General features: G+C 48.4%; 2 protein-coding genes across 2 annotated transcripts; one reads left to right on the top strand and one right to left on the bottom strand.

Moving 5' to 3' along the window:
• Positions 1 to 313: 313 nt before the first annotated feature.
• Positions 314 to 786, bottom strand: LOC120839309 (sulfotransferase ssu-1-like). Its single transcript, XM_040209572.1, has 2 exons — positions 643 to 786; positions 314 to 520 (listed from the first exon to the last, which is right to left on the bottom strand). Exons 1-2 carry the CDS (start codon positions 784 to 786, stop codon positions 314 to 316), a joined length of 351 nt encoding a protein of 116 aa, XP_040065506.1.
• A 9,297-nt stretch (positions 787 to 10,083) lies between these two features.
• On the top strand, positions 10,084 to 11,119 carry LOC120839307 (sulfotransferase ssu-1-like). The gene has a single exon (XM_040209569.3). The coding sequence runs from the start codon at positions 10,084 to 10,086 to the stop codon at positions 11,035 to 11,037; it is 954 nt and encodes a 317-aa protein (XP_040065503.1). The 3' UTR covers positions 11,038 to 11,119.
• The last annotated feature ends 1,847 nt before the right edge of the window (positions 11,120 to 12,966 follow it).

The following is a 12,966-nucleotide window of genomic DNA, read 5'->3' as shown; positions in this document are numbered from 1 at the left end:
TCTTCAGGGCCTTTGTCACCTGCTTGTCCTGGTGACTCTCGTGTGAGCATGGCCGGCCCTCATCGTTGACGTGTGCTTGGTCTTCCGTCGAGTCGTGGCATGTACTGCAGAGCCTCCTCATGTTTTCGAGGCTATAGAGACGTCCAGAATCGAATTGACGAGCCTGGGATCGTTTCGCAACTTTTCGCCAGACTCTCGTCCAAAGAAGTCGGCAATCTTTAATAGCCAGGCTTGAGTATCCTTCTTGAGGCCCTCGTATGTCAAGAGGAGCAGCATCGTGTTTGTGCTCGTACCAGAAGAGCAGGTGGTCAAATTAGTCCCCGAACTCGACTTCTCCCCCGACAAACGTCTCGAAGAACTCGTCGAAGGTACCTTCCCGGAAAAAATAAGCCGGGAAGCTCTTGGTATAGTAGAAGTAGGAGCCGCAGCAATCGTAGGGGTTCCTTGCGATATATATGTACTCGGAGTCTTTCGAGTAAGGGTGCTTGCCGAAGCCGAAGTGCGCACTGATGGCTCCTGTCTGGGCATGTTCTTTATGTCCTCTGCTCCGCTAGATTCTAGGAAGGGTGTGCTTCGAAATAGCTAGAATATACCCCTCGGAGGAGCGCCGTCCGTGAAGATGGCGAACAAGAGCTGGCGTACCCAGGTTGCTCCCCATTTAAGATAGCTTACGATGAAGACGTCATCGGGCTGGGGCTTGTAGGCCAAGGCAGTGTGGACTTTGTCGCTGCTGAAGTAGTAGCTGAGGCGAATGCATTCTATGAGCCAGTAGACTTGAGGAGGCATTTCAGGGACCCGGGCTTTAGCACTTACCAAGAATTAGCTCAAAATGCTAGAAGGAATAAGAAAAAAAACGGCTAAAGAGTTTTTTTTTGTCATTTAATCATATAACGACGCAAATACGGTTTTCAACAGTACTTACTTGGAAAAGCTTTTTTTCACACGAGAACTACACTTAGGGTGTTGCTTTTTAATTCGATTAGATTTAAAAAAAAATAATGAAGTGGCGTGTACTTGGAACATTAATTATTGGTCTTCCTTTAATAAATTTAACCAATTAGGAGGGTGATTGGTATCTTGCTCTAATAAAAATTGAAGGAGAGAACATGAGGGCATGCATGCCGTCAAAGCGTCGAGTCAGTGATCCTTCCAATCAAAGCTTGGCGCTCTGACGTCACCAGATGCTCTCATCTCCTCTCCCTAATTCAGTTTCTCTTCTTATCAGTGTTAGATACCGCTTGCCCTTTGTTAGACTTAATAAAGGAAGACCCACGACTGGTGTTCCAAGGGCCTCGCGGAACAATGCACACGCAAAAACTTCTGACATGGGTGCACACGATATGTTCTGTAACTGACTATCGTATATAATCACTCAATCGCCGCCACTATAGCACGATTTTCTCCGTTACATACGCCGATGTTTTAAGATGGTATAATAGTCGTATTGATACTTTGTAGCTGATTGAGAGCACAGTACTTCAACATGAGCCAATTTTCAGGGCGGCGACCAATTTATTAAATCGTTTAATCATATGATTTGTGGGAAACCCATACCGCAGCCAACAATCCGACTCCCACGTGGTCCGTCGACCCGAATGGGACTCGTTGGTCAAGCTATATCATATACTTGCGTTCAGATCTCCGTAGGCATAGGAACAAATGCAACCGGTTGGAACGACAGGTTGCCGTAGCAACGAAGCGCCAAACGGCCGTTCGTTCGCGTTCGTTCGCACCGCAAGGAGTTGAGCCGGGCTGAACTTTTTCGCTACGTTTGGGAACAAACGGAGTGACCATACCGACAGACGAATCATAGGTCGAGGGTAGCTCGGCCGCGCGCGTTGCATGCCGGTCGGGGTTCCTGCTATCTGCTAAAAAAGATGGCGTCTGCTCGTCATGATTGTCGGCGTGGTCGAAGCTCATCGTTCCGTGTAGAACGCTATCGTTGACTGAATTCTCGTCGTGTTTCGCCATGATAAACCAGCACGTCTTAGAAGGGAAGGTCCATCTACCCGTGCAGCGTTGTCGTGGAGGCACCCTCAAGACAGTAGAAACGCTCGTGCCGTCGTGTTTGTTTACCTCGACTACAGTGGTCCTTTTTCAGTATATTTGTGTTCTCGAACATCGCCCTGATTTATTATTAATGAGTTAGCAGTTCCCACTTGACAGGGAAAAGCTGATGGCGTATGTGTGTGAACAAAAAGTGGAAAGGGAAGCGCGCAGGTGTGCGGAGCACGCATGCCTTGGTTTCTGCTACAAAATGAAGTGTGAACCAAGTACCAGCACTGCATGGTCCAAGTAGGTGACCAAAAATTAAAGGAAGATTCATTGGTGGGTACTTAGGAAATCCGTTAACATGACCCTGGGGAAATGCCAGACACTTCCCCCTTTGGGAAACGCTAAAACTGACCCCATAACAAAGCCAAAAAGAGGCAGCAAGAAATGGAGGAAGCAAAAGAGAAAGCTATAATAAGAGATTGAAGGGTTCAGCGTCATCGTTTCTCAAAGGGGGATGTGCGTGCCGTTCTTAAGGGTCATGCTTACGTATTCCCTAAGCATCCACCAATGGATCTTTTTTGCGCATTCCATGCGTGTGTTGAAGTTCAAGGTATTACGTGTGTTGTTCTTGTTGTTGAAGACTCTGTTTAATGGCAGATGGAATAGAAGGGGGGACATAGAAGTAAAGTGGTAGAGAAGATAGGTGGGGTGCCCTTAGTCCAGGGCTCCAATTGCAGTGGTGACTGCGACAGCACTTCCTACAAGCATGTGCTGCTTGTTGGCATCCTCGCTTCGCAGTCCTGCTTCCCACTTCTCTGTCGAAGGCTCTTCAATTGGTGTAAGGCAGTGTATCCCTGCATACCCATACTAGGTGATGCACGTCGGCCCATCTTGCGTCGCAGAAGGAACATCTCGGCGTGTAAAAGCGCTTTGGATACCATGTGTAATGTTTTGCTGGTATGATGATCGCGTCCGTTTGTAGTCTTCTCTAGAGATGTTATTCCTCTTTGTTTAAGCCTTTGTTGGGTAGTAGAAACTGCCACCTCGCTTGACGATGTGTCGCCAAGTACGTGTTATACGGCATGTCTGGTGATGGACCCTCGGGGTATGGAGACGAGTCCAAGGATAGAGCTGCTCGGACTGCGGCATTAGCCGCCTCGTTTCCTGTGGGCCGCACATGTCCAGGGACCCAAATGACATGTATCCCCAAGAGTTAGCTTTTTTTTTTTTTAGAATGCGTAACGCTGGCCGTCCAAGGATACCTCGGGCGAATTTCCTGCGGTGTTTCTGCGAGTCGGTCATCACTGTGGCTCTGGAGTTGCAGTTGATGTCGAGGGCTATGGACGCTTCTTCCGCTTGCTTCACCGAGCCTACCCGCACTGATGCCACTCTTATCAATTCTCCGTCAGCTTTTGCTAGGGCAGTCGTGGTCAACCCAATCGCAGGGCCATAGGCGTCCACGTAGAGAGTCCCTTACCTAGTGTCCCAAGACCGAGCGAGTGCCCGCAGTCCGCGCCTTCCGCCGTCCCTCGTCCTACACCGGGTGCATGTTCCGTGGGATTTGTCCTATTGTAAACTTGGTACCTGGTATTCCATCTTCTCTGCCCCCTCGGTCTCTTGGGTGCCCCGGGGACCGCTATCCCAATTAAGCGTATCTAGAAGCCACCTTCCGTTGTCAGTGGTGTCCAGTGTCTTCAACTGCGAGATTATTTCCTCATCGTGTAGCTGTTGTAAACTCCCAGTCTGAGTAGCTTGTCCGTGGCCGTCCGTTTCGGCAATCCCAAAGCGTTCTTGTACGCCTTCCTCGGTATTCTGTTGAGCTTTCCCAATCTTGTTTCTTATCCTTCTCATCGTTCCACCTATACTCAAAAAAAAAAAAAAAATGACCGCATCTCCACGTGGTGAATGATGTTGATTGGGGCGAAGTTCTGGTGGTGCTGATGATACTGATTTTATTGTTCATAGGTAATGCTGATGGTGCTGATATTTTGTTTATTGCTCATAGGTAGTGCTGAGTTCCGGGTTGCGTTTCGACTTCATTATTACTGCTTTATGGTCGGTGAAATGCAGAGCCAGTTGTTCTTCTATAGCGGATCAGCTTGGATCCGCTAGAAGCCGTGGGAACGCATCTCCACCGCTTAAGTCAACGGTCCATGTCAGAAAGAAAATGTTTGGTATGGAACGTGGTTATATACGCATTTGAGCATTTGACCGCAGCGCCCTCTCGTCTATAAACGGTGAGCCAATGCATGCAAAGTTTAACGCAATTATATATGCATTTGACCGCAGCGCCCTCTCCTGTATAGACGTTGAGCGGATACGTGCAACGTTTCATCCATGACATCCTCAGATCTTGAGTTACTACCACATCTCAGAGGCCCCTACTCGTCCCGCAGTCGTGGCCGAGTGGTTAAGCCGATGGACTAGAAATCCATTTATGTGAGCACGGACGCCGGCCGGCCGGACGGACGGACGGACGGACGGACAAGGCTAGGCCCTAAGGAGCTTCGCCCCTAAAAAAAGGGTATCACCTTACACCCTTTTGTCCCATATAATGCACCCCAAAACTTCAATTCGGCCTACAGTGTACTGTGATCGAACAGACGGCCCAAAATTTAACGGTGCAATATAACTTATTAAATAGCTAAAGTATGTATCAAAGACCAGAGAAAGAAAACACTGAGGTTTCGCAGTCGAACCAGAAAAACCCCAATTTTTTTTGGTAGTCTGTAACACGTACACTATCTATTCTAATAAGTCGTACCACACGGCTTTCAATCCCCTCGTGAAAGTTAGTACCGTCAGATCGAAGTCAGTGCGCTGTACGTCGAACTGAAATTTTGGGGTGTATTATACGGAACAAGGGGTGTAAGATTACACCTTTTTTTTTTTTTTTATTCTGAGAGTGTACTTGCGTAGCCATCGTTTCCAGTCTGTCCAGCGCCGTCTTGTTTCCCGAACCCGGCGGGATGTGCTGTCATAAGAGCCTCACCTCCTTGAGTTCGGTCACCGCCTGTCCGTCCATTATATTGTTGATGTTATCCACTTCTTTCTTTCGCAGGTTGCCCAGAACTAGCAGTTCGGATTTTCCTGGGGCACACCGATGGTCGCAGCTCTGAGCGTACTTCGCCGTGATGTCAGCCGCCCTCCGAAGATTGTCCTCGACCCGCCTGTCGCTCCCGGAACAACACCACAGTGTCATGTCGACCGCGTAGATGGCGTGCTCCACCTGACGCACCTTTTTTAGTGCCCTTGGCAGGTTCCGCATCGCCAAGATGATGAGCAACGGAGACAGGACGGAGCCTTGAGGTATTCTCTTCGGTCCGAGCTTCTATTCTCCCGACTTGATATTCCCTAGCGTAAGAGCCGCCGTTCTGTCAGAGAGGGAGCGTCGTACGTAGTTGTAGATGATTTTGCCGCAGTAGACCTGACTGAGACGTCGTAAGTTAGCCGCAGCCTCCACAGTTCGCCAAGTTATCGTGAAACGGAGCATAGTGTTTGCGTGGAACAGAAATAAAGAATTGGATTGAATATGTTAAGAAATCGCAAGGGTCGTACAGCAAAAGTATACGGTTGACGTTTTAAGGCAGGTTTCATAATATGGTGCTACACTCCCTTGTGCTGGCGCCGCGTACCGATTGCACTTTGTCAGCCGTTTTCTGTACTTGCCGCAGTGCCTGGAGATTTGGGACAGGTATACCCGGCATGCTTCTAACAGCGCACGGTGCTGTTGGGCAAGTATTCGAAGCAGAGAAGAAGATAGCCTCTTCTTGGCGCCACGCACGAACTAGACATTTTTAAGGCCTTACCCCTCTGTAATGATGTCATCAATGCGGCGACAAAAAGAGGAAGAAAATCGGACTACTAACGGAGAAAAAAGAAGAAGAGGGCGGACGAGGAGATTGAGGGCGGAGATCGGACGCATTCGGAAAAGCTTGGCTCCGGAATACACCGGCGAAGCTGTCGTACATAGGAGTCTGCCGACCTGTCCTCACCGTCAACTCTGAACGGCAAGCCTGGCTCAAGAGCAACCCGGCAGAGCCATCCCAACAACCGGTTGACTGGTCACCATCGGTACGCCGGCAGCTGGAGCCAAACGAGACCGGCCTCCAGCGTAAACCAGTGCCAACCTCGGCGAGTCGAACTTTGGATGTACGCCCTTTTATTTATTTGCTAATAAGTTTCCTCTTTTTTTTTTCTTTACGGGGATTTGGAAAGTAGAACAGTAACTGGGCGCAAATATATTTCTTTGATATCAAAAATCAGACGGACCTCTCAGTTTCCTTTCTTTTTACCATAAAGAACCTGACACCCTCCTTTATAGACACACGCGCCAGATTGAGCCGCCATAGCCGCCCTTCTCTTGTCTTACCGAGATGCCGAGCCACTGAAGCGGGCGTTGACGGGTCTTCACAAGGGCCTATGCTGGGCACAAGAACACAGTAGCATCTTATATGGCAATAACCTGTCCTGCTGTGGTAATGATGAAGTGAAGCGAACGGAATAAGAGGGAACAAAAACTGAAGGTCAGTTATGGCGGCGCCCATGCACCGCTGCTGTAAAGCGTCTATACTGACAAAGCCTGGCAGATCGTCACGTGACACGGTCGCCGAAAATGAAAAAAATAGAGCGGCAGACAAAAGTTATATGGCGGGCGCCCCGCTGCGGCGAGACGCCGAAACACACTTCTCCCGCGCGTTGGAATGTCCGCTCGTGCTTCTCGCGTTCCTCGGGCTACCGTTTCTTTTCTCGTCCGGTATGAAAACCATGCTTCGGGCCCTCGCCCCTGCAAAAGCCGTGAGCTGAATACCAGACTCCCGAGAAATGCTCTGTGCTATACTAGACCCTCGCGCTCCAAATCTGCGACCGAGCACTCTATGGCTCCGTCGTCGAACTGCCGGGCTTTGTGAGTATAGAGGCTATGGCCTTATTAAACAAAAAACACTCTACCCATGTATGCATATGTTGTGAGCGGTCTGTCTGCGAGGAAAATGAGTGGTTTTAATTTTTGGCGTCTGTTGCGACTCACAAAACTTTTACTTGATCGCGCAATCGACTTTTACAGTGACACCAAATGCCACGAAACGCTTATTGCGACCACACTTCGGCTTAGTATAACGAATGCATTGAGGAGCCTTTTGCGTATACTTTTGCAGTCGTCTCCGAATTTCATAACGTGAGCACTTTTACGCTGCTTCTTTACAGTAGTACAATGTGGCTTTTAATTTCCATTTTTTTTTTTTTTTTCACGTTTAGGAATTAAATGAACGGAATGGGGGATTTCAGTCATTTCACGAGTGGGAATGGGTCCACTGTTTTCATTCCGAGGTGTTGAAAGAAATGGAATTGTTGGAGGCTCCCATTCCCCGGAATATATATGTTGAAACGGAATGGGGGTGCCCATTTCGCGACACTGTTGGATGTCACCCATCCGAACAAACGTTGCACATTGCAATTACCTGACTTCGAGGTAAAAAATAAACAACAAAGAAAACACCTACATCCGCTCGGGAATCGGATGAGGCCTCTACGCAGCTGGCCCAGGATACGGAGGGGAAGCGACGGAACACACACGGGCTCCAGCTGCGCAGTTTGCAAAACTCGTCTGACAAGATCGCACGAAACTCATTCACAAGGTCAGCGAAGACAACGCTCTGGAGATAATTGTCCCCGATCGGTATGTTTCTGCCCCCCGTTAACAGATTGTTATTTCAGTCCGTTTGACGTTGGTGGTTGTAAGCGCGGATTCGGTGGCCTTCATCCGTCTACGTTGCGGCGGCCTCCCCGCGTAAATGCAACGTGCATTCATACTGTGCTCTCATCGTGCCTGAAATGCGTCTGCTACCGGTGGGTTTACCACGACCGAAAAAGTGGGCCCTCGAGGTTTTTTAAGAATTTGTAGAAGGAAACGAAGACGAAATACAAATAGTTGTGGGTTCAGTGCTGTGTGCATGTTTTTGGGTCTGTAATCGAGTGAGTGCCTGTTTTGTGAGACGTTTAAGCGATGTGAAGTCGTAAGTCCACAGAAGCTTCGGCAACCAGGAGTGGGGACTCTGCGACGACAGCGACACTTGCGCTCGATCGTACTTTTTGCCGGAAATTCTAGCACCAGCCGCCAGGATCGCTACCTTGTCTTCTTAAGTTCGATACCATACGTATCATACGTCAGAGAATGTAGTTGGTCTGTACACCTTTCCAAGAAACGCTCGACCCCACGGGCAACAAACCGTTTTCGAGCCCAGTCACTGGGTTTGAGGCTAGACTCTCACCGACGTCCCGGCTAACCCTAACCGAGTGGACTGGGATTTCGATAGGCGCAGCCTGCGTAGGCGCAGTTTCAAACACTGCTGGCGGCGAAATTCTCGTCTTTTACCGCCGAATTTTTTGTTTCATGGTGTATGTATTTTCCCGAGGACATTGAGAAAGCAACTGTACCCCATTTGAAAAAAGAAAAAAAAAAAAAGAGAGAGCTGTAAAATATTTTTGTTGGGTATGCAGCCGACAGAACCAATGCTACTGGAATGTTAGTTGTCTTTTTTTTTTACGATAAGTTTTAATAAGCAATCATGTAACGGTAATGTGTTACATTTGCATGACGGAAACGAATCTCAGTAACGCGTTAGGCTTTATGAACCATCCAGTAACGCTATTTCGCTACTTATTTGCGGTAATAGGAACAAGGTCATTTAACGAAAGAAAGGTAACGTCCTGAATACGTAGGACAAGTAGCAAATAATAATTCTATTCTAATTGTCCCGACTCATCTTTACGGTGTTCTTTTTGTTTTTACAAAGTATCCCCAAAAGATATTTTTTATAGTGAGCTTTACAGTGCTTTCGTGTAATACCTACTGTTTGCCATGTTCGTCAGTGCCCGTAAAAAAAAAAAAAAAAAAAAAAAAAAAAAAAAAATCGGGCTCTGGATCACTGTGTTTAGCGAAGTATCTAGCAAAACAACAAGGACCGAGCTAGCTTAGCTTTCCCGTTTTTTGTTTGTTTTTTCCTATAAAGACTTTATAGGGCGAGTTCCGACATTAGGGAGTTCTCGTGGACCGCGTTTTCACCTCCGCTAAGCCCTCTGCAACGAAGAATGTGAACCCGTTCTGGGCATGCGTTCTAAACATGCATGCTTCCTATTGGTAGACAGCACCTTTAGTTTAAACAAGTCACGTAAGTATTTGAAAATGTATGCACTGTATTTGGTCGTGACGAGATTTCGTGAATTGAGATTGGCAAATCGAAACCGAAACGATAGCCAAAAAGTTACTCAAGACGCCTTGCGGGGGGATACGCCGCTAGGATCGATTCGATTTTGCAAAAGGTCTATTCAAGGAGCTTCGGTCGCAATATTCATGTAAACGAAGCCTTAAGGTTAACGGAACAAAAAAAAAATGATATCGAGTGTTAGATATCTAGAGGGGATATGACCGAATGGTAATAGGACCTTTCCAAAGGTGCACACAATCAAATAGCTGCTGCTTCAATTATCCGTGTCGGCCATTGTTCAGGCACGTACCGATCGTAATTGCACTCTAGATTGGGAACGAGTGCTGCGTCAGCGATCGGCAAGGACTCGGATCCAATCACAGGCTTCGTGCCTAAGAAATGCTGACCGACAACGTTGATTGATTGACTTTCAAAAAATGCCTATAATTGGATATATAGCTTCACGAATAAAAATCAGAATAAAGAGTTAAATGAGTGGTCCTTTTCTTCTGGTTATCGAACAGGTTAATAAGCTACATCTAGACTAAATGAGCTGCGCTTAGAGTATCCGCACTCTGTTCCCCGACATTGTTGCGGGCGCCGCCATTTTGGTGCTTGTGCAGAGCAGACGCAATTGCCGATCGTCATAATTCAAAACTGCGACTTCCTCAGCATTACATTCGGTGTTAAGAAGCTCATGTAATATTGATTTGCTCTGTCGCGAACTGTTTAAACATTTGTGGAGGACGGAAAAGCGTTTACTATGATTTCAGATAAAGCTTCTGATAACTGGCCACCATGTGCAGTTACTCTCAAGCCTAAGCTGCCCTTTTCTTTTTTCTCTGGTTCCAGCAGGCCGTAGTCGGGACTCAAGAAAACGAGGATGCAAGCGACCAGAAAGTCCATTTCGGTGTACCGAGAGATCGAAGGACTCTACCTCAGCTACTACTTCAGCGACGAGAACGTCCGCTCAGCCCTCGCCTATAAGCCGAGGCCAGATGATGTATTTATCGTAGGCTATCCCAAATGCGGTACCACGTGGATGCAGTACCTCCTCTGCAACATCTTTAGTGGTGGTGTTCCTCCGAGGGACACAGAAGAATTCGAGGCCAAGTCACCATTTTTGCTCTTCACCGGAGCTCAAGGCGCCGAAGAGATGCCGAGGCCGGGCGCCATCAAGACGCACTTCCCTTTCGACAAGCAACCTCACTTGAAAGAGGCCAAGTACTTCTACGTCACCAGGAACCCATACGACTGCTGGGTCTCCTTCTACCACCACATGAAGAACACTCCCGCCTACTTTTTCGAGGACGGTACCTTCGACCAGTTTTTCGATTTGTTCGTGGAAGGAAAAGGTGAGTTCGGCGACTACTTTGACCACCTGTTGTCCTGGTACGAACATCGGAACGACCTCAACGTGTTCTTCTTGACTTACGAAGACCTCAAGAAGGACACGGCGTCCTGGGTGCTGAAGATGGCTGACTTCCTGGGTAAGGAGTACGGCGAGAGGTTGCGAAGTGACCCAGCGCTGCTTAAGCGCATCGTGGAGGTGTCCAGCGTGTCGAACATGAAGGAGGCACTTAACGACGCGTGGAAGTCACCGGCGATTGATGTCCCGCCGGCCGTGGGAACTGACGGATCGCTGCAAATCACCAAAGAGTCGTTGGAAGCGGCAGCAAAGAAGCCGATGACTGGCGATTTCGTTCGTAAGGGCGTAGTTGGAGACTGGAGGAACCATTTTTCGCCAGAACAGATCGAAACAATGAAGCAGCGCGTTGAGACCAAAACGGCAGGCAGTGATGTGATGCAGTTGTGGAAAGAGTACGACCTTCCATGACTGAACTAAGAGGAGTGAGCTCGCGCGTAAAGCTTCTGCGTTGGTTGCGTTCTGTGAAGCATCTCTATGTATATATATTATAGTGCTGCTAGGATTAACTTGGAATACATATCGTTTGTGGCGCAGATTGTCTTCAAAAAAGGAAAGAATGGTGTCCACACTTTTTTGGCTTTTAGGTCCATTTGATAAATTCCGATCGCCCTCATTACAATTGACGAGCTTGATCAAGGCCTGATGGGTGTACTGAGCACATCGCGATGCGGAGACAAGTAAGCGTGCATAGGAATTTCTTGTTTTGCAACGGTTATTAATGAAGATCACACACACACACACAGTCACAGACCATACGCACACAATTCAATTCATTCATCCTTAGACTCGAGTGATATATCGTTGAAATTTGCGCAATATAGTTCCGCGTACGTCACCTTATCTCGTGAAGTCGAGGGAAGAATAATTTTTTGTAATAAATATGTATATTGTTTATTGACCACGCTCGAGAGATTTATAGCGAGCTTGGAAATGTGTTTTTGGCAATATACTTGATTCGCAAATTTATACATTTTCGAGTCAAGTTAACTCGGAAACAAGTTTGAGATGACGTTGGTTACATATAGTGTACGAAATTGAGAAAGAATTGAACGTAGAACGACAGAACACAGAGAGCACATCCTTCGATTTTCGACACACGCATTTTAATTTCCGCGGGCAGCGGGCCCCGAAGTTCGTCCTCCAGAAATGTTAAAACAGTCTGCGACAGAGCAAAAACGGTACCGCATGTGCTTCCTGGAGCCGCGTCACAATCTCGGGGAGTTAAGTTTTCGAACCGCAACAATCGGATTCCACCCTTTCTGCCAACGCCTGCCCACCGTTGCTTGATTACACCCTGAGCATGTATTGGGCCATAGCCTCCTTTATACTCACAAAGCCTGACAGTTCGACGACGGAGAAATAGAGTGCCCAATCTCAGATTTGGAGCGCGAGGATCTGGTAGCACAGAGCATCAAAGAGCCATTTCTGGGGGACCTGGACGTCGGAACACAGCTTTTGCAACGGCGAGGACCCGAAACATGACTTTCAAACCCAACGAGAAAAGAAGCGGTAGCGCGGGAGAAGTCTGTTTCGGCGTCTCGCCGCAGCGAGATGCCGAAAGTCGACGCTATATATGTACCATCGATATAAGCACGAAATTTCGGCAGAGACTAGACTATACGACAACAGCCTGGGCAGCCGGCTCCTCTTTGAGTCACGCGCAGGAGGGCAGGTGTATCGCCGTCGCTTAGACCAGACGGTGGAATCTCCAGCATGCCGTGTGTGTGGTCAGGCGGATGACACAATTGAACACCTTGTGCTGTCGTGCACCGTTCTGCAACCAGTTCAACCGGCGGAGTGTGGACAGGCAACCCGGGAGCTCGCACTGGCAGAGGCACTCGGCTTTGGGTCTGCTTCCAGCTCAGTGGCAGGCTCTGCGGATGGGACTAACGGCAACAACAACGCCGACGCTACACCTATAACCAACGGAGGGTGGCGTGAGCCGGTGGAAACCACGAAGCGAAGATTAGAGAACTGGTGGATGCTAGTTCACCAACGGGGATAACCGAATCCCCACTAGCTAGGTCCCAAACTCTACGGGATCGTCCGATTCAAAAGGGAAGAGCCGCAAACCACCACCATCATCATCTCATCATCATCCTCTCATCCGTTGTCTGCCGCTCCACCTTTGCCATTTCGGCGGCCGCTTCTCGTGGCGATCTGCCTGGCTTTGTCAGTATAGAGGAGGCCATGACTGGGCACGAGGCCTGCCGTCAGCGTTGGGCGAAGATTCGGATCCAATCATGCTCTTCGTGTCTGTTGTGGCGGCGCTACTGTCGCATTTCTAGTCTGAAGAAGAAGAGGACCGAATATAGGTTGTTCTTCACCGGTACTGGA

Source organism: Ixodes scapularis, unplaced genomic scaffold (assembly GCF_016920785.2).
Source record: "Ixodes scapularis isolate PalLabHiFi unplaced genomic scaffold, ASM1692078v2 PGA_scaffold10__122_contigs__length_95168666, whole genome shotgun sequence".
Taxonomy (NCBI): Eukaryota; Metazoa; Arthropoda; class Arachnida; order Ixodida; family Ixodidae; genus Ixodes; species Ixodes scapularis.
Note: the sequence above shows the minus strand (reverse complement) of the source record. Positions and strands in the feature narration are given on the sequence as shown.